General features: G+C 44.7%; 1 protein-coding gene across 15 annotated transcripts in view; it reads right to left on the reverse strand.

Annotated features, from left to right (window-relative positions):
- Nucleotides 1-27,353, reverse strand: part of RNF157 (ring finger protein 157) — an 87,606-nt gene that overhangs the window by 52,742 nt on the left and 7,511 nt on the right. For 13 of the 15 annotated variants that reach the window (XR_004430459.1, XR_004430462.1, XR_004430457.1 and 10 more), the window contains exon 2: nucleotides 17,868-17,986. Coding sequence is in view for 8 of the 15 variants with exons in the window: in XM_033182267.1 (XP_033038158.1) it covers nucleotides 17,868-17,986 (119 nt within the window). In the remaining 7 variants the exon portion in view is untranslated. Of the gene's footprint in view, nucleotides 1-17,867; nucleotides 17,987-21,592; nucleotides 21,698-27,353 lie in introns of all 15 variants that reach the window. The other 2 variants (XM_033182269.1, XM_033182271.1) reach the window with 1 other exon arrangement.

The raw sequence follows: 27,353 nt of genomic DNA on the forward strand, positions 1-27,353 counted from the left end.
TAATTTGCATGTAATTAAAAGTGGGTATAAATACGATTACAAACCTGCTCTGAGCTGCTACTCTCAACACACTGCATTTGGGTAGCCCTGCTCTGCAGGAGCAGTCACGGAGCTGTAACACTGCCACCTCAATCAAGCTGTTTTCTTCCACTACTCTCTCTTAAATTCTTTCCTGAGCAAAGCCAAGGACCCTCCTGGGCTAAGCTACCATGAGATAAATAAATGTCACAAAGATGCTGAGTGAAAGGAGCCAGATATTAAAGAGCACACTGAACACAGTTCCACTTATATAAAGTTCAAACCAGGACAGAAGTTAGGATTGCGGTTACCTTAGGCTAGAGGTAATGACAGGAAAGGGGCAGAAGGGGAGCTTCTGGGGGTGCCAGCCATGTGCTACTTCTTGATCTGAATGCTGGCCACAGCGGAGGGCTCACTTTGAAAATCAACTGTGTATGGATGACTTGTCATCTTTCTGTGTGTATGTTATACCTCAATAAGTACTTTTAAATAGGACAAGTCAGCCCTAGGTAAATGGATCTAGAATGATCTCCCATATGATGGGCCGAAGTATGTATGGGAGTGTAGTCATGTGCTGGTGTCCCAACCTTCCCCAACCCCCTCCCCAGGTCTCTGTACCCCTACTGTGGAGAGTGTTGGCTACACACAGCCATAGCTACCCCTTCTCCAAGAACTGGGAACCAGAGCCACCTGATCCAAGAGAGTCTTCCTGATTCCCTCTCTCACTCCAGGGCAGCCACCAACAGTCAGTGACTGATTGACAGGGCTGTACAACAAGCTGGCCCCTTTACCTTGAGATGAAGCAACTCTGTGGTACAAGCTGTACTCCAAAGCTTTCCCATGGGACCAGCCAAAACGGGTCTTGGCTGAGACCGCACTCATGTTTGGTTTTGCTCCATTGCCCCATCTGTCTTCCTCATCTCTAGAGAGCACTCCCTCAATAAATAGCTTTCACAAAGATCTCAATCTCAGGCTTTGCTCCCAGAGAACCCAACCTAAACCAGTTGGTATCAGATGTTGTCTATGGATGGAATTTGGGGGTGGATCACCCACCAGCCAGACGGCAATGAGGACCCATCACGGAGGTGGGTGGAATGTGGATGGTCCCCAGCATGCTGCAGACATTCCCCTGTGGGGAAGGGGAACAGGAGACACGGGGCTGTATAATATCCAGGCTAATTTGATGTATTTGGTACAGGAGGTATGGGAGAAACAGTTACAGTAAGGACTGTGAAATTGGGTGACTGTTATTAAGAGGATTGGTTCATTGAAAAGGGAAAATGAGATTCAGGTGTAGCAACAAAAAATGTAAAGCCAACTATGAGGCTGGATGTGGTGGCTCATGCCCATAATCCCAGCAATTTGGAAGGCTGAGGCGGGAAGATCACTTGAGGCCAGGAGTTTGAGACCACCCCGGGCAACATAGCGAGACTCTATCTTTATAAGAAAAACTAAAAATAAAGAAATAAAGCCAGCTATGGTAGTCAGTAAGCTTCCTTTGGCAACTTTTACTTATTTATTAATTTATTTGTGATAGGGTCTCAATGTGGCACCCAGGCTTAGAGTGCAGTGGTGTGAACATAGTTCACTGCAGCCTCAAATTCCTGTCTCAAGCCATCCTCCCACCTCAGTCTCCCAAGTGCTGGGATTACAGATGTGCCACCATGCCAGGCTACTTTCGCAGCATTTAAAGACAATCATTTCCCGCAGGCACAAGACCTAATTTTAAGAGTGGCAGAATCAAAAAGAAAGATTAACTCTCAGCCTATACTAGTCTACTGTGCCAGATTCAGGCCCTGGTAGGGAAGGAGTGAACTCTAAGACTTGAGATGGGAATGTCTGTGTATATTTATTTGAGGAACATGAACCCCAGATTTCCTAGGCTTGCAAATAGCCCACTCCCTCCCCCTTGAAGATGGGAGGAACCTGCTCCTCCAACCCTCATGATTACACAGAGGTCTCAAATGAGGTGAGTACCTTACAAGACACTGCTTACCCTACAGAGAACCTGCCCCCACCTTCCTTCCTGGTCACCCAACCATAATTAGGGCCATTATCTGAGTATCACTCAACTGGGGCCTGCTGGACCTGCAAAGAGAGGAGGGGACTTATCATGCCAGAGGTGCTTGGCAACTGGCCAACAAAGGCACTAGCAGGACCTGGAGGATGTGTGAGATGGGTTCCTGACGGTGTTGGAATAGAAAGTTGGATGAGGGAGAGCCTGTTGATATGGGGACATTCTCTTATGACACAGAATAAACATCTTGGCAAGAGCCTTGGGTCTGATATGTGCTGGGGGAGGGGGGCTCTTGAGAGCTTGGAAAAATGATGCACCACACTAAATGATTCCAGAACTGCCACAGAGGTCTTTAGAGGAAAAGTTCAAAAGGCTTAATGTCTACTCCACGAGAATGGGTCTGCCACATAAAGTGGGAAAATCCACTAGCACTGGCGGGCTGTGTCCTTTGCAGGGGCCTGAATATACTCTAATTACCACACCCCAGATTCTGTCCCACATTGGTTACCAGCATAGGTTCTGCCTTATGCATAAGTGTCCTCTTCATTCCTACTGCAGCCTGAGGTCAAACCTCCATCAAATCTCATTTGGACAACTGGTTACCCTGTATCCATTCTCATGACTCTCTACCTTCCACACTTCATCTGAGAGATCTTTTAAAATGTGTCTTCTGTGAGCTCCAGTTTAAAGCCCATTAGTAGTTCCCCACACCTACAGGACAAAAATCCGAAGCTCACAGGGAGGCATACCAGATCCCTTGGTCCAGGCCTGGCATCTCAGCCTTATCTCTTGCGAAGTCTCCTCCCACCCTCTGGACACCTATACCTGCTTATGCTGAATCATCTGCACGCACAAACCACTTGTTGGTTAGACGTCTCTGTGCCTCTGCTCATGAGCCCTCCTCCAACATGTTCATGTTTCCTAGATGTACAACTCCTTCAGGCAGGGATTGCATTTCATCAGTATTTCTAGTGTCTAACATCAGCCTGGAGGACAATGGGTATTCAATAGAATGCAAATGATTGAGGGAAAGAAGGAGTGAGGCAGTCAGTCAGTGATTTGTGTAACAGAGAGGGGAAAGAAGATCAAAGCTGGCAACGTGTAATGATCTTCAAAGAAAACTATCTTCTCAACTAGTACAGAGACCAGATTAAAACATGAACAAAGAAGAAACTATTCCTTCCTCTACTTTCTCTTCCTCCTTCTCCCAGTGCACTTATATTTCAAATTGGTTTTGGCTAGAGTGCAGTGGCTTGATCACAGCTCACTGTGGCCTCTACCTCCCAGGCTCAAGTGATCCTTCCACCTCAGCCTCTTGAATAGCTGGGACTACAGGCATACTCCATCATACATAGCCTATTTCCTTTATTTTTTGTAGAGAGGGTCTCACTATGTTGCCCAGGCTGGTCTTGAACTCCTGGGCTCAAGTGATCCTCCCACTTTGGCCTCCCAAAGTGCTGGAATTATAGATGTGAGCCACTGTGCCCAGCCAAAAGCAGCTGTTTTTGTATTCAAAACAGAAAGTTAAAAAAAAAAAGAACAGCTGGCAGGAACAGCCATATCAATACTAATTGGTATAAACACTGATTCAACTTCTCTGGGAGTGCCCCTTTTATCACTGGTGATCTTAGCGTTAAGTGTGACTGCACTTGGTGACGCAGCTCACTAGCCTCCATCCCACTGCCACCTGCTCATGCTACTGAGACTCCTGTCCCTCTGAAGATCCACCTACCACAGAAATCCAACTCCATAAAACAGAGGTCTCAGGGCAGGAAACTCCTGGAACAGAAGCCCCATAAAATCCCCTTTATAGGGCCATGAAGCAAATGCTTGGACCTATTAATAGTTTTCCAAAGTTCTCTTTCTTTTGCTACTTATTTTCCAAAGGTATAGTTAACCTTCCACATACTGTTAGGCCTCATATTTTATGCTCTTATATACCTAAAAAAATGCAACCCTATACTATTCTCTATAAAAGCAATCAGTTTTTTTCATGTCATCTCTGGAATCATGAGAGAGTTAAAACTAACTCTTGAATAAAATCTACAATCTGGTTATACTTTCTTGGTATTTGAAAATATGACTATGATGGTACCTACACACAGCAAAATAGTCTTTGTGTATTCAGTATTCATTTATTAAGTGACTGGGAGCTACTTTCCCTAGAAGGGGGCATCTGAAATAATGTCCTCATCTTTATTAAGGACATAAAGTAATATAAATGGAATAAAGCATTTTTTGTAAGAACATAAAAACAAGTTAAATTTCAAAACTGAACCTACAATAAGCCTATATAATTTCATAAAACTAGGCACTTCAGGCCGGGCGCGGTGGCTCACGCCTGTAATCCCAGCACTTTGGGAGGCCGAGGCGGGCAGATTACGAGGTTAGCAGATTGAGACCATCCTGGCTAACATGGTGAAACCCCGTCTCTACTAAAAATACAAAAAAAAAATTACCTGGGCATAGTGGCGGGCACCTGTAGTTCCAGCTACTTGGGAGGCTGAGGCAGGAGAATGCCGTGAACCTGGGAGGCGGAGCTTGCAGTGAGCCAAGATCGTGCCACTCCACTCCAGCCTGGGCAACAGAGCGAGGCTCCGTCTCATCAAAAAAACAAAAAACTAGGCATTTTTTTCCCTAGCCCAATAGCCAAAAGGCAGAAGCAACCCAAGTGTCTGTCTACTGATGGATGAATGGATATACAGTGTATCTATATAATGGAATATTATTCAGCCTTAAAAAGGAAATTCTGACACATGCTACAACATGGATGAACCAAGGACATGCCAAGCAAAATAAGCCAGTTACAAAAGAACAAATATTCTATGATTCAACTCATATGAGGTACTTAGAGTAGTCAAACTCATAGAAGCAGAAAAGAGAACGGTGGAGGCCAGGGGCTGGTAGGAGAGGGAAATGAGAAGTCAGTGTACAATGGGGAGAGAGTTTGTTTTGTGAGATGAAAGGAGTTCTGGAGACTGCACAACAATGTCTGATGAGCAGGGTGGTCACCCCGGGGAGGGCCTGGAAGTAGGGAGACATGTATTATAAGAATGCCTTAAGTGAAACTCTTTAAAGCTCTAAACCATTTTAAAAGTATGAATATTCATCCTCTAGTTCTTTTACTGTCAGGTTGCTGAAAAGCAGGCCACATCCATACTGAATCTCATACCATTTCGAATCAAATGTTTCTAAAGGTGAATTACTTCATGTTGGCATCAAGAGGACCGAGTTCCCTGGCTCTGCTCCTCCCCATGCTTACTCTGGTTTTCTGTCTTTCTCCACAAGCTCCCAGACACTTCCTGGCACACATCCCAACCCCACTGAGCAGACCGTACCTTTCCTGTAGTTCACTAAAAAATTAAAACCATTATTTTGCGAACTCTCTTAATTTTCCTACTTCTAAATATTCTTCTAAACCTATTTCCTTCCTCCACTTAGAAGTATTCCCACCTCGGCCGGGCGCGGTGGCTCAAGCCTGTAATCCCAGCACTTTGGGAGGCCGAGACGGGTGGATCACAAGGTCAGGAGATCGAGACCATCCTGGTTAACACGGTGAAACCCCGTCTCTACTAAAAAATACAAAAAACTAGCTGGGCGAGGTGGCGGGCACCTGTAGTCCCAGCTACTCGGGAGGCTGAGGCAGGAGAATGGCGTGAACCCGGGAGGCGGAGCTTGCAGTGAGCTGAGATCCGGCCACTGCACTCCAGCCTGGGCGACAGAGCGAGACTCCACCTCTATTTTTAAAGAAAATTAAAATACTTTTCATTTAAAAATGAAAACGTGTTCACTGGAAAAAATTCAAACAACATAGAAGAATATGAAGAGTCAGGCACAGTGGCTCACACCTGTAATCCCAGCACTTTGGGAGGCCAAGGCAGAAGGATTGTTTGAGCCCAAGAGTTCAAGACCAGCCTTGGCAACATAGTGAGACCCTGGTCTCAAAAAAAAAAGAAAAGAAAAAGAAAAACTTTTTAATTAGCTGTGCATGGTGTCATGCATCTGTAGTCCCGGCTACCAGGAAGGCTGAAGCAGGAGGATTGCTTGAGCCCAGGAGTTCCAGGTTACAGTGAGCTATGATTGCACCACTGCACTCCAGCCTGGGTGTAGGAACAAGCTTATTTCTCAAAAAAAATAAAGAAAATTTTAGAAAAGAATATGAATTAAGAAGTGAATACCCCCCCTTCTTGATATATCCCAAGAGTTACCACTGTAACAGTTCCAAATGCATTATAATAGTATATTTTTGTAGCTATATGTACATAAATGCACACATGTACATATATATTATTTTTATCCGAAATGAAATCGGACTCTACATTATATACTGCAATTTGCTTTATTCAGTAAGTGATGTGGTTGTGGACATATTGTCATCTCAGTGGACACAGATCCATCTCATTTTTGCTGAATAACAGTTCACGGCATAGGCACATTATAATTTATTTAATCATTCCACTATAATGGCAATTAGATATTTTCTAATTTTGCACTACTACAAGTAATGCTACAATATACATTGTAAATAGGAATCATTTCACACTCTTCAAAATATTTCTGTAGGAGAGATTCAGAGAGGTGAAACAGTTGGGCCAAAGGGTATGCACAGCTAAAAATTTAATCAATATTTCCAGGCTAAAGGACAAAAACAATTGTAGTATAACTATAAAGGAAGGAAGAAGGAAAGAAGATAGCATGCAAAAGGCATATAACCCAATCTCAGTTTCTCTCAACCTCTCTCTCTCTCTCACACACACACGTGCATGAGTGTGCAGGAGAAAGATGCCCGATCCCACCACGGGCTTTAGGACTGTAGGGCAGTAAATGCCAGGGTCCTTGTTCTGTGACCTATTAGGCCAGTTACTCCAAGTACAAAGCACAAATAAATCTCCAAACGTAACACGTGCACAGCATCTGGAGTAAGTGGTGGCCTCTCACAGAGGCTGTTCCTTAGTGTCCTTTGCTTTAACTCACACTGTCTGCAATTCTCTAATCTGCACTGTATTCATTTTATTTTACTGTTTTTTAGACACATCTTATTTTGGTCTGATCACATATGGTCCAAGAACACACAAGTCATAAATCAAATGTAATCAGATGTTAAAGATGGGTCTTCAAAGGTTACAGCAATGAGGCCACACTTGTCTATGAGCTCTCTGACATAAAATCACGTCCACACCTCAGTGGCCACCACATTATTCAGCAAAGCTTCCTTAACTGTGAGCTATTAGAGCATTACTATTTTTTTTCAGGCTCTGAATAGTTCTAGGGATCTCACCAGGGGTTGGAGGAAGCAGCTCAGCCTTGGCATAGTACCAAAATGTGGCCAATCAAGGCTTCAAATAAGTCACAGCAACGATTATCAGCCCTGGGGCCTTCCCTGCAAGGTTACAAACTGGTCCATGGTTCTAGGGTAGAAAGTCTGCACCATGTTTATTTGCAGTGCTGTTAATCCTATTCAGGTATTTCATATATTTTTTCTTAAAATAAATTACTTCCTAACTGGTCTTCTTATTTCCTGTCTTTCTGATTCATTATCTACACTGTGAATTAATTTATAGAGTTAATTTTCTAAAATGCAAATTAGATTGTAATGGTTATCTTTTTTTTTTTGAGAGAGGGTCTCTTCCAGCTCAGGCTGGAGTGCAGTGGCATGATCTCAGCTCGCTGCAACCTCCGCCTTCTGGGTTCAAGCAATTCTTATGCCTCAGCCTCCCAAGTGGCTGGGATGACAGGCATGCACCACCATGCCCAGCTAATTTTGTATTTTTAGTAGAGACAGGATTTCACCATGTTGGCCAGGCTGGTCTCAAACTCCTGGCCCCAAGCAATCCACCCACCTTAGCCTCCCGAAGTGCTGGGACTACAGGTGTGAGCCACCAAGTCCCACCATCATTTTTTGAATCCTTAAAATATTCCTGCAAGGTAATTTTATAGATGGGGAAACTGAGGCTCACTGATTGGCTAGCACCTTAACCAACACGACAAAGTCAGTCAGTAGCAAAGCCATTCACGACTATGACCTCTACTGCCATAGAAGGAAAAGTAAAAAAAAATTTTTTTTGTTTTTGAGATGGAGTCTCACTCTTGTCACCCAGGCTGGAGTGCAATGGCACGATCTCGGCTCACTGCAACCCCTGCCTCCTGGGTTCAAGCGATTCTCTTGCCTCAGCCTCCTGAGTAGTTGGGATTACGGGAACCCGCCATCATGCCTGGCTAATTTTTGTATTTTTATGGAGACGGGGTTTCACCTTGTTGGTCAGGCTGGTCTTAAACTCCTGACCTAAGGTGACCTCCCTGCCTCAGCCTCCCAAAGTGCTGGGATTACAAGCGTGACCCACCACGCCTGGTCTGTAAAAAGGTTTGTTTGTTTTTTTTTTTTTGAGACGGAGTCTCGCTCTGTCGCCCAAACTGGAGTGCACTGGCCTGATCACAGCTCACTGCAAGCTCCGCCTTTCGGGTTCAGGCCATTCTCCTGCCTCAGCCTCCCGAGTAGCTGGGACTATAGGCACCCGCCACCTCGCCCGGCTAGTTTTTTGTATTTTTTTTTTTTTTAATAGAGACGGGGTTTCACCGTGTTTGCCAGGATGGTCTCGATCTCCTCACCTTGTGATCCACCCGTCTCGGCCTCCCAAAGTTCTGGGATTACAGGCTTGAGCCACCGTGCCCAGCCTGTTTGTTTGTTTTTTTGAGATGGAGGCCATGCTCTGTCGCTGCTGAGGCTGGAGTGCAGAGGCGCAATCTCACTTCAAGCTCCGCCTCCTGGGTTCACGTCATTCTCCTGTCCCAGCCTCCTGAGTAGCTGGGACTACAGGCGCCTGCCACCATGCCTGGCTATTTTTTTGTATTTTTAGTAGCGACGGGGTTTCACCATGTTAGCCAGGATGGTCTCGATCTCCTGACCTCGTGATCTGCCCGCCTCGGCCTCCCAAAGGCTGGGATTACAGGTGTGAACCACCACGCCCGGCCCATAAAAACTTCTTAATACAGTATTCAAGGCTCTTCAGATATGAACCCAATTTGTCTTTCTAGCCTCAACTCCATCCAGCATCCCTCACAGTCCAATCCTTATTGACTACTCACCACTCTGAGCACCAAAAGCACACTTTTGCGTCTTTATACTTCCTTGTATTGCTTATTAATTAATTCTGCTTCAGATACCTCTCCTCATCTCCCCTACCTAGGAAATCCTACTTATCCCTCCAGGTTAAAGGAGTCACCTCCCAGAAGCCCCTACCCTGGAGAGAGGGCATCCCCAGTGCTCTGTGCTCCAGGGACACTCTAGTCCTCTCTCATAGAACCTATCACAGTCCCTCGCAGTGGGGGCACATCAGTTGCCCCACTCTGCAGCAAGCATCTTCAGGTCAGGGGTTCTGTATTTTCATCTCTGCATTCCTAGTTCCCAGCACAGTATCTGACTCATAAATATTTGTTGAATGAATGAATAGCACCAGGACTAACAGAATCATGTTCTCTTTTTTGCCACAAAGCTCTATATATGCAAAACTGTATGTCACAAATGGATATACTATCAAGTTCCTTTAAATAACTTGCTCTTCCTGACACATGTGATAAAAGGGTTCAATTTACAGAAACTGGATTTGAGTACAACTTTTGGTATATCTGTACTAGAGAAAGAAGAAAAGTACATAGTATGCATCTTATTTCTTTTCTTTCGAGACTGCGTCTCAGTCTATCACCCAGGCTGGAGTACAGTGGTGCGATCTCAGCTCACTGAAACCTCTGCATCCTGGGTTCAAGCAATTATCCTGCCCCACCTCCTGAGTAGCTGGGATTACGGGCACCCACCACCACGCCCAGCTAATTTTTGTATTTTTAGTAGAGGCAGGGTTTCACCATGTTGGCCAGGCTGGTCTTGATCTCCTGACCTCAAGTGATCCACCTGCCTTGGCCTCCCAAAGTGCTGGGATTACAGGCGTGAGCCACCGTGCCCAGTCTCCTTCCTTCCTCCCTCCTTTCCTCCCTCCCTTCTTTTTTCTCTTCTCTTCTCTCTTCTCTTTCTTTTTTTTTTTTTGACAGGGTCATGCTCTGTCGCCCAGGCTAGAATGCAGTGGCACAATCATGGCTCACTGCAGCTTTGACCTCCTGGGCTCAAGCAATCCTCTAGCCTCAGCCACCCAAGTAGCTAGGAATATAGGTGTGTACCACCACTCCTGGCTAATTTTGTTGTTGTTGTTGTTGTAGAGTCAGGGTTTTGCTATGTTACCCAGGCTGGTCTCAAACTTCTGGCCTCAAGTGATCCTCCCACCTCAGCCTCCCAAAGTGCTGGGAATAGGGATAAGCCGCCATGCCTGGCACATTTTAGGTTTTTTTTTTTTTTTTTTTTTTTTTGAGACGGAGTTTCACTCTGTCTCTCAGGCTGGAGTGCAGTGGCACGATCTCCACTCACTGCAAGCTCCGTCGCCTCCCAGGTTCACGCCATTCTCCTGCCTCAGCCTCCCAAGAAGCTGGGACTACAGGCGCCCGCCACCACGCCTGGCTAATTTTTTTGTATTTTTAGTAGAGACGGGGTTTCACCGTGTTCGCCAGGATGGTCTCGATCTCCTGACCTCGTGATCCGCCCGCCTCGGCCTCCCAAAGTGCTGGGATTACAGGCGTGAGCCACCGCGCCTGGCCTTTAGTTCTTAAAGTAATGCCAGTGGCTGAGTGCTGTAGCTCAGCCCTTTGGGAGGCCGAGGCGGGTGGATCACGAGGTCAAGAGATTGAGACCATCCTGGTCAAGATGGTGAAACCCCATCTCTACTAAAAATACAAAAATTAGCTGAGTGTGGTGGAGCATGCCTGTAGTCCCAGCTACTCTGGAGGCTGAAGCAGGAGAATCGCTTGAACCTGGGAGGCAGAGGTTGCAGTGAGCCAAGATTGTGCCACTGCACTCTAGCCTGGCGACAGAGCAAGACTCCATCTCTAAATAAATGAATAAATAAACAAAAATAATAATGCCAGCTGTGTAGCCCTGGTTGCAGGGAGCATGAGGAAGAAGAAACTGTGTCAATGGGGCCCAGCTACAGAACACACAAGAGGATACAGACTATTAGGAGCTAGGCTGAAACTCAACTACTTTCCTTATAAAATGAGAGGAGCAGGCTGGGCGCGGTGGCTCAAGCCTGTAATCCCAGCACTCCGGGAGGCCAAGACGGATGGATCACGAGGTCAGGAGATCGAGACCATCCTGGCTAACCCGGTGAAACCTCGTCTCTACTAAAAAATACAAAAAACTAGCCGGGCAAGGTGGCCGGCGCCTGTAGTCCCAGCTACTCGCGAGGCTGAGGCTGGAGAATGGCATAAACCTGGGAGGCAGAGCTTGCAGTGAGCTGAGATCCGGCCACTGCACTCCAGCCTGGGCAACAGAGCGAGACTCCGTCTCAAAAATGAACGAATGAATGAATGAATGAATGAATAAATAAATAAATAAATAAATAAAATAAAATGAGAGGAGCGGTTTGAACTCCTGTCTACAAAAGGCAGGTAGAGGTGGGGCATAGTGGCTCATAGCTATAATCCCAACACTCTGGGAGGCCAAGGCAGGAAGACTACTTGAGCGAAGGAGTTAGAGATCAGCCTGGGCTATACAGTAAGACATTCTATCTATAAAAAAATTTTTTTTAAAAAGCCAGGCATGGTGGTGTGTGCTTGTAGTCCCAGCTACTGGAGAATCTGAGGTGGAAGGATCACTTAAACCTAGGAAGTTGAGGCTGCAGTGAGCTGTAGTTGTGCCACTGCACCTCAGCTTGGGCAACAGGGCAAGATCTTGTTTCAAAAGGAAAAAAAAGGGCAGGTAGGAGTCAAGGCATTACTTGACTAATTTCTAAGCCTCTAATAACTTAAGAGTTTTGGCAGTAATTATCCCAACAAAACAAGATCTAACTCAATAAAGGAGCAGAAAAGCAACACCAGTTCTTCCACCACCTAGGAAGGGAAGGGATGGTCTTTATTGAACATTTTAAAACTGATTTACAGACAATTTAGTTCCTCTATATAGGGGACCAGAGCAGAAAGACCTTCAGAAGCCCAATTTACTACTTAAGACAGTATTTAAAAACCAGTGAAGAGGCCGGGCAAGGTGGCTCATGCCTGTAATCCTAGCACTTTGGGAGGCCGAGGCAGGTGGACTGCCTGAGGTCAGGAGTTCGAGACCAGCCTGGAACAAAATAGTGAAACTCTGTCTCTACTAAAAATACAAAAAATTACCTGGGCATGGTGGTTCACTCTTGTTGCCCAGGCTAGAGTGCAATGGTGTGATCTCAGGATCTCAGCTCACTGCAATCGGCTCACTGCAATTGGCTCACTCCAGCCTGGGCAACAAGAGTGAACCTTGCCTCATAAAACAAACAAACAAAACAGTGAAGATCCCTCTACCTAGAACGACAAGTAGCTGTAGAAAGAACCAACTGAAAAAGTACCAAGTATAGCTAACATTGTTGCATGCTGCTTTTTGTCCAGCAATTCCAAGGAATCTTCCAAGCATTACATTATCCTAAAGTCAGAACTATCTCCATGTTACAAGCAGGTAATTTGAGTGCCTGAGTGATACGTTTGCCAAGGTTGCAAAGAGTTTAATGGTAAGATATAAATAAAACTTGCAATCTAGATTCCAACTCTCTTCCACCATCTTTCTGTATATTCATACACTCTAGTTTCTTTATACATATGTAACAAACCTGCAGGTTGTGCACATGTACCCTGAACATAAAGTATAATAAAAATAAATAAATAAATAACTGATAAAAAAAAATCTGACCCTTAAGACTTGATAATAAATTTGGCTTTGGGCCAGGCTTGGTGGCTCACACCTGCAATCCCAAAACTTTGGAAGGCTGAGGCAGGAGGACTGCTTGAAGCTAGGAGATTGAGATCAGCCTGGGCAATAAAGCAAGACCCTGTCTCTACAAAAAAATTTTAAAAATTAGCCCAGTGTAGTAGCATGCACCTTTATTCCCCGCTACTCAGGAGACTGAGGTAGGCAGATCATTTGAGCCCAGGAGTTTGAGGCTGCAGTTAGTTATGATCATGTTACTGCACTCCAGCCTGGATGACAGAGCAAGACCCTATCTCTAGAGGAAAAAAAAAAAATTGGCTTTGGTGGATTATCCTAAGTGGTAGATCTGTAGTGTGAAGTACAGCTCAGTCAAATGACACACTTTTTAGTCTGCTCATTCAGAAATGACAGGAAACTGCAGAAGTCAGGAAGTCTATGGCATTTATACCTTAATATAACAATTAATTTTAACATATTTCACTGCCCATATTCATTCTCTCTGCAAAGAGGAGCCGCTCTTGCTGCATGCTGCTGGATGGCTTTAAAAGGTTGTTCTCTTTCTTGTTCCCCTGTAACCTAACACTCATGTGCTGACACCCAAGATCTTTTGCTAGAGAGTCGAAGTCAGCTGTTTAGAACTCACGCTACATGTCAATCTTCAATCTCTGGTCCTTCCCCTAAACAAGCATGTTGTGCAGTAATGGCAAAACCCAGAGGTCAACTCAGCAGATGGAATTACACGTGGAAAACGAACTCTGAAGAGGTGCTCCAAGAGAACATATCACTGCCACTCATCTACTTTTATTCATTTATTTATTTATTGAGACAGGTTCTTGTTCTGTTGCCCAGGCTGCAGTGATCATAGCTCACTGAAGCCTTGGCATCTTGGGCTCAAGCAATCCTCCCACCTCAGCCTCCTGAGTAGCTAGGACTAGAGGCATGCACCACCATGCCTGGCTAATTTTTTTTATTTTATATTTTGTAGAGATGAGAGTCTCGCTATGTTGCCCTGGCTGGTTTTCAATTTCTAGGCTCAAGAGATCCATGGACCTCAGCCTCTTGAGCAGCTGGCACTACAGGCGTGAGCCACTGTGCTGGCCTCATTCCACTTTCAGATATCAATATTTCAGAAATTGCACTTGAAGATCTACACAATGGACTCACAAACAGGTTGTGGGCAGAGTTCCTGAGTACACCTGGCCTAATTAGCCAAAATGGCAGAGTGGTTCAGGCTCTGAAGCCAGACCACTAGGTTCCAATCCTGATCCCTGACAGGCTGTGCAGTCTTTAAACTCTGTGTGCCACATGTTCTTCACCTGTTGAACAAGGACCTTTCTCATTATGATGTGAGGACAAAATGAGATAACACAGATGAAAAGCTTAGAACAATCAGCCCTGGCAAAAACTAGGTGTTCAAATGTTAGCCATTATTATTATTATCAAATAACCTATGAGGAAAAGAAAAGAGAAACATACTGCATTTATTCTCTATACTATATTTTTATGTAGCTATATGAAGTTACTCTGATTTGCTTTCCCAATATAAGATTATGTCTTTTAAAAACATTCGCCAGCGCAGTGGCTCACACCTGTAATCCTAGCACTTTGGGAGGCCGAGATGGGTGGATCACCTGAGGTCAGGAGTTCAAGACCAACCTGGCCAACATGGTGAAACCCCATCTCTATTAAAAAAAATACAAAAATTAGCCAGGTGTGGTGGCAGGAGCCTGCAATCCCAACTACTCAGGACGCTGAGGCAGGAAAATCGCTTGAGCCTGGGAGACTGGTTGCAGTGAGCCAAGATTGCACCACCACACTCCAGCTTGGGCAACAGAGTGAGACTCTGTCTCAAAAAAAAAAAAAATTCATTTGTTCTGTGCAACATTAAGCATACTTAATGATTACTACATAAAAGCAACAACAAAAACTCCAATGTTTATGTTCCTTTTTTTTTTAAAGTGACATTTACCGATTGATTGATTAAGATGGGGGTCTTGCTATGTTGCTCAAACTGGACTCAAATTCTCCTGGGCGCAGGTGATCCTCCCATCTCAGCCTCAGCCTCCTGAGTAGCTGGGACCACAGGCACATGCCACTGTGCCCAACTTGATCTTCTTTGGGAAAAAGCCTCAACTTTAAGGTCAAGGCTGCTACCCAGCATTTTAGGAAGAGCTCAGACATTCATAGGTCAGTGCAGGCAAACTTGGGAAAAGTTTGCCAGATAGCATAAATTGCAAGCTGAACCTAAAGTAGAATTTACTTCAAGCTTGTACAACCTGCGGCCCAAGGGTAGACAGCTTTTAATGTGGCCCAAGAGAAACTCGTAAACTTTCTTAAAACATTATAAGATTTTTTTGCAATTTTTTTTTTTAAGCTCATCAGCCATTGTTACTGCTAGTGTATTTCGTGTGTGGCCCAATGTGACAATTCCTCTTCTTCCAATGTGGCCCAGGGAACCCAAAAGATTGGACACCCCTGATTTACTTATATTTATATCATCTTTATGGACTGAAAAGGCCAAAAATTTTTTAAATTTATAAACTATCTTTACATCAGATGAAAGGAAAAAGAAACAGATGCAAACATCAAGTTCATGTTATTAATAGAAGAAAGGGCTATTTTCGGTTTTGTTTTTGTTTTTTTGAGATGGGGTCTCACTCTGTCACCCAGGCTGGAGTGGAGTGGAGTGATCTCGACTCACTGCAAGCTCCGCCTCCTGGGTTCAAGCAATTCTCCTGCCTCAGCCTCCCGAGTAGCTGGGACTACAGGCGCCCACCACCATGCCCAGATAATTTTTGTATTTTTAGTAGAGATGGGGTTTCACCATGTTAGCCAGGATGGTCTCAATCTCTTGACCTTGTTTTTTTAAACAGAATCTCACTCTATCCCCTAGGCTGGAATGCAGTGGGGCAACCTCAGCTCACTGCAACCTCCACCTCCCGGGTTCAAGCGATTCTCCTGCTTCAGTCTCTGAAGCAGCTGGGATTACAGGGGTGTGCCACCACCCCGGGCTAATTTTTGTGTTTTTAGTAGAGATGGGGTTTCACTATGTTGGCCAGGCTGGTCTCAAGCTCCCAACCTCAGGTGATCTGTCCGCCTCGGCCTCCCAAAGTGCTGGGATTATAGGCGCAAGCCACTGTGCCCGGCCCACCTTTCCCATCGGGCCAGACTGGTTTCCTTATTTGCTCCAGGGAAGAACAAACCATGCTCATTTCAGCTCTGTATCCACAACGCCTATCACAGTACCTGACACACAGTAGTTGCTTGGTAAATGTTTGTCAGTTCAACAACTTGCTCTTAGGCCTGTGCTGTGCTGTACCCCTGGAAAGGCCTCATCCAATCCACCATTTTTCAAAGGCCAGTTCAACTCCCTGCACCTCTTCCCAGCATAACACTGAAGCAACCTGCCCTTGCCATTGTCTTCTCCCACTCTCAATTCCCACCAAATTCAATCACTTCTGATCTTTATTGTTATTTAAACATTTCCTGTTTCTGTGTTTTGTCTGCTCCACCAAACTGGGAGTTTCTTGAGGAAGGCAGAATATTTCAAGGCAGTGAGGAGCACTGGAAAGATTATTGATCTGTGACCAAGCAAACCTAGTTATATGACTTTGAGAAAAATGTATATAAAACCCTTAGAACAGTGCTTAGAACATGGTGTGCACTTCCTAGCTTCTATCATTATTCATCTCTCCGAACACCTCAGTTCGCTTGCTTATAAAATGAAGTGATAGGCAGGCGCGGTGGCTCCCACCTGTAATCCCAGCACTTTGGGAGGCTGAGGTGGGTGGATCACGAGGCCAGGAGATTGAGACCATCCTGGCTAAAAAATGGTGAAACTCGGCCGGGCGCAGTAGCTCAAGCCTGTAATCCCAGCACTTTGGGAGCCCGAGACGGGCGGATCACGAGGTCAGGAGATCGAGACCAGCCTGGCTAACGCGGTGAAACCCCGTCTCTACTAAAAAAATATAAAAAAACTAGCTGGGCGAGGTGGCGGGCACCTGTAGCCCCAGCTACTCGGGAGGCTGAGGCAGGAGAATGGCGTAAACCTGGGAGGCGGAGCTTGTAGTGAGCTGAGATCCGGCCACTGCACTCCAGCCTGGGCAACAGAGCGAGACTCTGTTTCAAAAAAAAAAAATGGTGAAACTTGTCTCAACTAAAAATACAAACAAATTAGCTGGGCATGGTGGTGGGCGCCTGTAGTCCCAGCTACTCGGGAGGCTGAGGCAGAAGAATGGCGTGAACCTGGGAGAAAGAGCTTGCAGTGAGCCGAGATCGTGCCACTGCACTCCAGCCTGGGCAAGAGTTCGAGATTCTGTCTCAAAAAAAAAAAAAGGGGGAGTGATAAGTCCTTTGTCAAGTGGTCTTCATATGGAACAGGGGTCTCTAGGACCTTCCTAGCACACAGTAGCCACTCAATAGCCATCTGGCAGCTATTATTACAAAGCCTCCTGCTGGATGCAGAGAAGGTGCTCAATAGAAGTTTATGACATGAACTGAAGGAACAACTGAGAGAAATGTATTATCTTAGCAACTCACATATCAAGAGAAAAACTTTCAGTCATTCATTCAACAATCATTTATTAAGGGCTTAACATTACGTGCCAGGCTTTGTTCTAGGTTTGGAATACTACAGTAAAAACAGTTCTTGCCTTAGGAAACTTACATTCTAAAGGGGGAGGCAGACAATAAGCAGAGAAAGAGACAAATCAATAAAAGGTTGGTGTTAAGTGCTGTGAAGAAAAAAAAAAAAAAGGTAAGCCCTTGGAAAAGGGCTGCCTGAAGAAGTGGCATTTAGGGAGAGATCTGGATCCTCAAGAAAGCTTAATTTGTGAGACTCATCCTCTCCCTCACAAGACACCAGGAGCTCTTCCAGTCCTCTAGCAACAAGAGACCCCGTACAACCAAGGAGGCTGCAGTTTGCCTTCTAGTGCGTCTCTCTCAACTCAGACCAAGCTACAAACTGCTGAACGGGCAACTGCAAACGTATTTTTGTTACACTTTTTGAATTGGCCACTTAAGCTCCAAGTGGGAGTAAACTGATTACAGCCATACCGCAACTGGTCTGTTCCCCAGAAAGTTCAGATCGCTGTTCTCTCCAAACAGGTAACCTTCAGGATGAGCTGAATCAAACTTCTCTCCTCCCATAATGAAGTGGCTGGCAAAATAGCTTCCTAGAGAAGAACAAACAGAAAAAAATCAAACAAGCAGAAAACCGTCAACCTAAATCTAGTAAAAAAAAAAAAAAAAGCTGATTTTTAAAAATGTTAACCTTTTGGGACGTGCGTGGTGGCTCACACCCGTAATCCCAGCACTTTGAGAGGCTGAGGCAGGCAGATCACCTGAGATCAGGAGTTCGAGACCAGCCTGGCCAACATGGCAAAATCCTGTCTCTGCTAAAAATGTAAAAATTAGCCGGGTGTGGTGGCACATGCCTGTAGTCCCAGCTACTCAGGAAGCTGAGGCAGGAGGATGGCTTGAACCCAGGAGACAGAGATGCAGTGAGCCGAGATCCTACCACTGCACTCCAGTCTGGACAACAGAGTAAGACTCCATTTCAAAAAAACAAAAACAAAAAAGTTAACCCTCTGAATGAATAATTAGAGCAATTTCTAATCCCAAGAGTGTTTTCTTTTTCTGATTTGGGACAATGGCACAAAATAAGTAAAATCATAGCAGGGAAAACCCAAGATACCAAACATAGAATAGATCACTGTTTTCCTTTTAACATTCTTAATTGAATTCTTCTAATGATCTGTTTAAAATACCTCCAGCCAAAAGACCAAAAGGTCCTATAATGCACAATAATGATCATATGTATATTTTGGTTCCTGACTTTTGCCTTTAAATTTGAAGCAGTTATTCCATGTACTGAAGAATCTCAGCTACAGGTATCAGCATATACATACACTGTGATATTGTAAAATGTATGTTTGATCTTCAACCCTATTACCTGGAACACAACTCTTAAAATCTTTGGAATATCCAGGCGGGCGCGGTGGCTCATGCCTGTAATCCTAGCACTTTGGGAGGCCGAGGGGGGCGGATCACTTGAGGCCAGGAGTTAGAGACCAGTCTGGCCAACATGGTGAAACCCCGTCTCTACTAAAAATACAAAAATTAGGCCAGGCACGGTGGCTTAAGCCTGTAATCCCAGCACTTTGGGAGGCCAAAACGGGCGGATCACAAGGTCAGGAGATCGAGACCATTCTGGCTAACACGGAGAAACCCGTCACTAAAAAAAAATACAAAAAACTAGCCGGGCGAGGTGGCGGCGCCTGTAGTCCCAGCTACTCGGTAGGCTGAGGCGGGAGAATGGCGTAAACCCGGGAGGTGGAGCTTGCAATGAGCTGAGATCCGGCCACTGCACTCCAGCCCAGGCGACAGAGTGAGACTCTGTCTCAAAAAAAAAAAAATTAGCCAGGTGTGGTGGCACGCATTTGCAGTCCCAGGTACTCAGGAGGCTGAGGCAGGAGAATCACTTGAACCCGGAAGGCGGAGGCTGCAGTTAGCCGAGATCACGCCACTATACTCCAGCCTGGGTGACAGAGCGAGACTCCATCTCAAAAAAAAAAAAAAAAAAAATCCTTGGAATACCCAAAGTAATGTCTTTTTTTGTCTTTACATATGCTAATGAATTAACCAGTGCCTGGCAGCCCTTAGGTAGCCTCAGGATGGGTGCTTGTCACTGGAAAGAAAAGGCAGGATTAGAGGGTTGGGACTTTCAGCCTATCCCCCAACCACTGAAGAAGGGAGAGGAGCTGAAAGTTAAGCTGATCATCAATGTCCAATGATGTAATCAATCATGCTATATAATGAAGCTTCCATAAATATCCAAAGGAGTGGGTTTGAAGAGCTTCCAAACGGGAATACTCGGCGGTTTCTGGAGGGTAACGTGCCCAGAGACGGCATAGAAGCTCTGTGCCCCTTCCCACATAACCTCACCCTATGTATCTCTCTCTGTGTCCTTTGTAATATCCTTGATAATAAACTCATAAATGTGTTTCCCTAGTTCTGTGAGTCTCTCTAGCAAGTTAATCAAACCTTGCTATGGGTTTGATTATGGGAATCCTGCTTTCTGGCTGGTTAGTCGGGAACACAGGTAAAACAACCTGGGGCTTGCAATGGGCATCAGAAGTGGGGAGCAGTCTTGTGAGATTGTACCTTCAACCTGTGGGATTGGACACTATCTTCAAGTAGTATCAGAATTGAAATGAATTGGAGGACACCCAGCTGGTGTCCTCTGCAGAACTGAGTGGTTGCTGGTGAAGAGAATCCCCACACATTTTGCTGACCAGAGGTCACAGAAGTTTTCCGTGCTGCTTGGGCTGTGAGTGTATAGAAGAAACTGAGTTTTTTCCTATATCCACAGACACAACATTTCTTTGCCTAGATTTTCATAAGCCAGCTTATACCTACACACAGAAGTCTCAGTTCCCACCTACCACTACTGCTATACCTCCATAATCTTCTATGATGAAGGTTCTTCACACTTTAACTTGCTGCAAAACATGATTGTTTCATAGGAAAATATGAATTGAAATAATACAGTTATCCCTGGCTTTCCCTACCAATGACTACATAGACTATGGTGTAAAATAAGGGGACAATTTAATGCTATGAAAGAAGGCTACACACATACCCTCTCCACCTCAAATTCATTAACAGTGCTAACTGCCAGAACTGTTGGGACATCAGTCCTGGCAGGGCCGCTCTGCCCCTTCTTAATCAGCCATGAGGCAGAAATATTTTCAGTACAATATAATCATCAAATGAAATCAGCAGTCAGGGGCCAAAATTCCCATCAGCCTCATCCAGACAAACCAAGGAACTGATAGGATATGATAGAACTGAGAAGTCACCAAAGTAGGCTTAGGTTATGCTGAAAATTCCATCTGGAAATCCGTTTGAAGTTTGATGATTAAATGAATGCCTCTCAGCCCTGATTTCTATTATCTAATTCTCCCATGAAGGTAAGCTGTCCAAAGTAAAGGACGTAGCCCATAACATACCTTTATCAATACTCTCATATACCCCATTTCTGAAATTAATACCAGGAACTTTTTTTTTTGAGACAGAGTCTTGCTCTGCCGCCCATGCTGCAGTGCAGTGGCCGGATCTCAGCTCACTGCAAGCTCCGCCTCCTGGGTTTACGCCATTCTCCTGCCTCAGCCTCCCGAGTAGCTGGGACTACAGGCGCCCGCCATGTCACCTGGCTAGTTTTTTGTTTTTAGTAGAGACGGGGTTTCACCGTGTTAGCCAGGATGGTCTCGATTTCCTGACCTCGTGATCCGCCCGTCTCAGCCTCCCAAAGTGCTGGGATTACAGGCTTGAGCCACCGCGCCCGGCCACCAGGAACTTAGTAAGTGGCAAAAGGCTTGGCCAGGCGCGGTGGCTCACGCCTGTAATCCCTGCACTTTGGGAGGCGGAGGTGGGCAGATCACGAGATCAGGAGATCACGACCATCCTGGCTAACACGGTGAAACCCTGTCTTTACTAAAAAAAAAAAAAAAAAAAAAAAGGAAAATACAAAAAATTAGCCGGGCGTGGTGGCGGGCCCCTGTAGAGGCTGAGGCAGGAGAATGGCGTGAACCTGGGAGGCGGAGCTTGCAGTGAGCCGAGATCGTGCCACTGCACTCCAGCCTGGGGCACAGAGCGAGACTCCGTCTCAAAAAAAAAGGCTTGCTTATGTATAATACAGTGAGGATATACACAAACTCCCTAAATCAGTTGTAATTTTTGTTGAAGATGTGTAGCAGGCAGGGTGTGATGGGTCTTACCTGTAATCCTAAAACTCTGGATGGCTGAGGCCTCCTGATTGCTTTAGGCCAGGAGCTCAAGACCAGCTCGGGCAACTTAGCAAACTTAGCAAGACCTTGTCTCTACTAAAAACAAACAACAAAAAAAATTTAAAATACAGAAATTAGTCAGGCATGGTAGCACGTGCCTGTAGTTCTAGCTACTCAGAAGGCTGAGGCAGAAGGGTCACTTGAGTTCAGGAGTTCAAGGATGCAGCGAGCTATGATTGCCACTGCACTCCAGCCTGGGTGACAGAGTGAGACCCTAAGAAAAAAAAAAAAAAGAAAAGAAAAGAAAAAAGGAAAAAAAGATTTATAGCAAACTGAAAAAAAAAAAAAAGGAGATCCAGTACTTTGAGCCTGTGGAAAAGCCATAGGAAGGAAGGAAGACAGAGAAGAAAATTCTAGCAAAAACTGAACCAAACATTGATTTTTTAAAACTTTCCACACAAGAAGCTTTAGTCTAGAAACATCTATTAAACAAAACAATATGGATAAAATCACTCACCACAAAGTGAGGCAACTATTGAATTAAACAAGCAGAAAAACATTCTTTGAGAGTAATAATGCAGCCCAAATCAAAGCAATCACTGAGGAACTCCTGAAAGTCACCCATCAAAACTTAAAAAGACAAAGGGCAGCCATCTGCAGTGATACAGCAGTGGAATTCATCATCTAGGAAAGCTTAGTTATTAATTATTTATGTCTCGCACTTGCTAGCCCTATTTTCCAAATGCATAATTTATGGAAGGGGAGGTACCTAGTTGCCTTAAGTAGAAGCAGCAATCCCAAATAATTTAAGTCATTTACTGATGAACTTTAATAAGCTATATTTTCTATGCATCAGGAATTATACATTTATCATATATTAGGTAAAATTGGAAAAGTTAAAGATGTTACATGGATGGATGGCTTGCCCAAATCATGAATAAAGGGGAGAAGAGAGTTTGATGTCTGGAGTTGTCTAGGTTGACCTCAGTGTGGGACCACTGAATTTCCAGTACTTGTGAGGGCTCAGGGGAGGGATCTGGTAAAACTCCATGCATGATTGGCTTAGAGGTGGCTGTGATTGAACCTAGTGAGAGAGGACCACTAATGATTTGGGGGCTAAATTTTAGAGTTAAAGCAGGCAACAGGGTTCAATTAGAAATGACCTTGTATGCCATAATATTAAAAGAAAAGAAATGACCACAAAAGATGTGTAGAGCTAATTGTAGTTTTGCCTTGCAGTAAAATCAAGAATAGTCTGGGTGTGGTGGCTCCCACCTGTAATCCCAGCACTTTGGGAGGCCAAGGTGGGAGGATCACTTGAGCCCAGGAGCTCAAGACCAGCCTAGGCAACATGGTGAGGCTCTGTCTCTGTGTATTTAAAAAAAAAAAATAATAATAATAATAATAATAATAATAATAATATGGTATATTCAGTCAGTAGAGTATTATGAAGCCATTCAAAGTGGTGTTGTAAATCTCTATCTACTGACATTAAAAATGTTCACAATATATTACAATTAGACCCTCATCTCTACAAAAAAATTTAAAAATTAGCTGGGTATGATGGCCCAAGCCTGTGGTCCCAGCTACTCAATAGGCTGAGGTGGGAGGATCACTTGAGCCCAGGAGGTTAGGCCTGCAATGAGCCATGATTGCACCATTACATTCCAGCCTGGGTAAAAGAGCAACACCCTGTCCAAAAAAAAAAACAACCCACAAAAGCTGTATCAGCTGTATTCTTATAACTGGGAAGGATTTCCTCAAAATCACATAGTTGGCAAAACTGTTCTTACTTTTACTTAAAATTAGCTTGAACACCTGTTCAATCACTCATTTAATAATTATTTGGCAGGCCGGGCGCGGTGGCTCAAGCCTGTAATCCCAGCACTTTGGGAGGCCGAGACGGGCGGATCACGAGGTCAGGAGATCGAGACCACCCTGGCTAATACGGTGAAACCCCGTCTCTACTAAAAAATACAAAAAAATAGCCGGGCGAGGTGGCAGGCGCCTGTAGTCCCAGCTACTGGGGAGGCTGAGGCAGGAGAATGGTGTAAACCTGGGGGGTGGAGCTTGCAGTGAGCTGAGATCCGGCCACTGCACTCCAGCCTGGGCGACACAGCGAGACTCCATCTCAAAAAAAAAAAAAAAAAAAAAATTATTTGGCAATATTAATTTCTAAACTTTTGGTTATTAAGGGGAAGATGCATAAAATGTGCAAGATTGTATGAATTAAAAAGAGCTCCCCAAACCTTCATCTATTTTTTATATGTTTGTTTTTGTTTTTCTGTAGAGATGGGGTTTCACCATGTTGGCCAGGCTGGTCTCAAACTCTGGGGTCAAGAGACCTGCCCGCCTCAGCCCCCAGAGTGTTGGGATTACAGGTGTGAGCCACTGAGCCCAGCCATCCTCATCTGTTAAAAGGAAAAATAAATTTATTTGTATTTTATTTTATTTTATTTTTTTTATTTTTTTGAGATGGAGTCTCACTCTATGGTCCAGGCTGGAGTGCAGTGGCCGGATCTCAGCTCACTGCAAGCTCCGCCTCCCGGGTTCACGCCATTCTCCTGCCTCAGCCTCCCGAGTAGCTGGGACTACAGGTGCCCGCCGCCTCGCCCGGCTAGTTTTTTGTATTTTTAGTAGAGACGGGGTTTCACCGTGTTAGCCAGGATGGTCTCGATCTCCTGACCTCGTGATCCACCCGTCTCGGCCTCCCAAAGTGCTGGGATTACAGGCTTGAGCCACCGTGCCCGGCCTTTTTTTCTTTTTTAAAGTTAGGGTCTCACTCTGTCACCCAGGCTGGAGTGCAGTGACCAGATCATAGCTCACTGCAGCCTTGACCTCCTGGGCTGAGGCGATCCTCTTGTTTCTGCCTTCTGAGTAGCTGGGACTACAGGTGCCCACCACCATGCCTGGCTAATTTTTAAAATTTTTTGTAGAGATGAGATCTCACCATGTTGACTGGGCTGGTCTCAAACTCCTAACCTCAGGTGATCTTCCGGCTTTGACCTCCCAAAGTGGAAGGACTACTTGAGCCCAGGAGTATAAGATCAGCCTGGGTAACACAGCGAGACCCCATCTCCATTTATTTAAAAAAGAAAAAAAAAGCCTACGTTAAATGCCTTTTGCTACCAAGAACCCCACCCTTTCAGTTATCAAGCTCTTGCATTCATTTTATCCAAAAGGCATAAACCCCTCTGTGCTGTTATGTTTAAGAGGTTTATTGAAGTATAATAAACATGGTGTAAAATTCATCCATTGAACAATTCAATGATTTTGGCAACTATCATCACAATCCAGCGAAAAACATTTCCATCACCCCAAAATGTTCCATCATGCCCATTTACAATTAATTCCTATTCTTATTATCAGCCTTAGGCAAACACTATTCTGCTGTCTCTATAAATGTGCTTCTTCTAGCCATTTCATATAAACAAACTCATATGATATATAGTCTTGCATCTGGTTTCTTTCCCTTAGCATAATATTTTTGAAGTTAAAACATGTTGTGTAGCATGTATCAGTAGTTCATCCTTTTAAATTAGTGAATATGGGCCGGGCGCGGTGGCTCAAGCCTGTAATCCCAGCACTTTGGGAGGCCGAGACGGGCGGATCACGAGGTCAGGAGATCGAGACCATCCTGGCTAACACGGTGAAACCCCGTCTCTACTAAAAATACAAAAAAAAAACTAGCCGGGCGAGATGGCGGGCGCCTGTAGTCCCAGCTACTGGGGAGGCTGAGGCAGGAGAATGGCGTAAAACCCGGGAGGCGGAGCTTGCAGTGAGCTGAGATCCGGCCACTGCACTCCAGCCTGGGCGACAGAGTGAGACTCCGCCTCAAAAAAAAAAAAAAAAAAAAAAAAAAAATAAATAAATTAGTGAATATGGCCAGCCGTGTTGTCTCATGCCTGTAATTCCTGCACTTTGGGAGGCCGAGGCTGGAGGATGGCTCAAGACTAGGAGTTCAAGACCAGCCTGGGCAACAGAGTGGGACCCCGTCTTTACAAAACATAAATTTAAAAAATTAGCTGGGAGTGGTGGCATGTGCCTGTAAGTCCCAGCTACTTGGGAGACTGAGGCTGGAGGAGTGCCTGAACCCAGGAGGTCAATGCTGCAGGGAGTTATGATCACACCACTGCACTCCAGCCTGGGTACGAGAGCAAGACCCTGTGTCTAAAGCAAAAACAAACAAAAAACTAAATTGCTGAGCAGTGTTTCATCATATGACTGTACCATGAAATAAACAATGGATTTTGTTTATCCATTCACCAGCTGATGTACACTTGGATTATTTCCAGTTTCTTGGCTATTATGAGCAATGCTGCTAAGAACATCTGCATCCATGTTTTTGAGTGTACATATGTTTTCATTTTTTGGACAGATTCATAGGAGTGGAACTGCTGAATCATAAGGCAAATTTATGTTCCACTGTTTAAGACATTGCCCAACTTTCCAAAGCGGCTGTACTATTTTACATTTCCCACAGCACTTCATGAAGATTCCAATTTCTCTGCATTTTCAACATTTGACATTGTCTGCCTTTTCTATTTTAGCTATCCTAACCCTAATAGGTGTGAAATGGTATCTCCTTGCAGTTTTAATTATATTTCCCTAATGGCTGCTGCTGTTGAGCATCTTTCCATGTGTTCATCAGCCATTCCTACATCTTTTTCGGTGAAATATCTATTCAAATCTTGCACTTTTTTTTTTTTTTTTGAGACAGAGTCTTGCTCTGTCACCCAGGCTGGAGTGCAGTGGCCCAGTCTCCACTCACTGCAACCTCTGCCTCCTGGGTTCAAGCAATTCTCCTGTCTCAGCCTCCCGAGCAGCTGCGACTACAGGCACCGGCCACCACGCTCAACTAATTTTTTCTATTTTTAGTAGAGACGGGGTAGAGACAATTAAGTGTTAGCCAGGATGGTCTTAATCTCCCAACCTCATGATCCGCCCGCCTCAGCCTCCCAAAGTGCTGGGATTACAGGTGTGAGGCACAGCGCCTGGCCTCTTGCACATTTTTTAATTGGGTGGTTTGTCACCATAATATTGAGTTGTAAGAGTTCTTAATATTGATACACATCCTTTACGTGATTTGCAAATATTTTCTTTCAGAAAGTGGCTTGTCTTCTCGACTTTTTACTGTCTTTGGAGGTGGTAATGTTTTTAATTTCGAAGAAATCCAATTATTATTTTTTATTTGTATGGATTTTGCTTTTGGTGTCCTAAGAACTCTTTGCCCAATCCAAATCAAATAAAATTTTTCTCCTATGTCTTCTTCTAGGAGTTTCATCGTTTTCACTTTGCATTTAGGCCTATGATGCATTTTTATTTTTATTTTTTGCTAGTGCAGGTTCTTAATCTGTCACCCAGGCTGAAGCACAGTGGCACAATTGTAGCTCACTGCAGCCTTGAACTCCTAGGCACAAGCAATCCTCTGCCTCAGCCTCCCGAGTAGCTGATATCATGCCACCATGCCCAGCTAATTTAGAAAAGAATTTTTTTATCGAGACAGGGTCTCACTGTGTTGCCCAGGCTTGTCTTGAACTCCAGGCTCAAGCCATCCTTCAGCCTTGGCCTACCAAAGTGCTGGGATTACAGGCATGAGCCGCCATACCTGGCCCCATTTTGAAAATAGCTTTGTGGAGATACAATTTATATACCACAGAATTCACCTATTTAGTGTGTACAATCCAATGGTTTTTAGTATATTGACCGTGTTATACAGCTATTCACCACTATCTAATTTTAGAACACTGCC

The sequence above is a fragment of the Trachypithecus francoisi genome, unplaced genomic scaffold (genome assembly GCF_009764315.1).
Source record: "Trachypithecus francoisi isolate TF-2019V2 unplaced genomic scaffold, Tfra_2.0 Lachesis_group20, whole genome shotgun sequence".
Classification (NCBI taxonomy): domain Eukaryota; kingdom Metazoa; phylum Chordata; class Mammalia; order Primates; family Cercopithecidae; genus Trachypithecus; species Trachypithecus francoisi.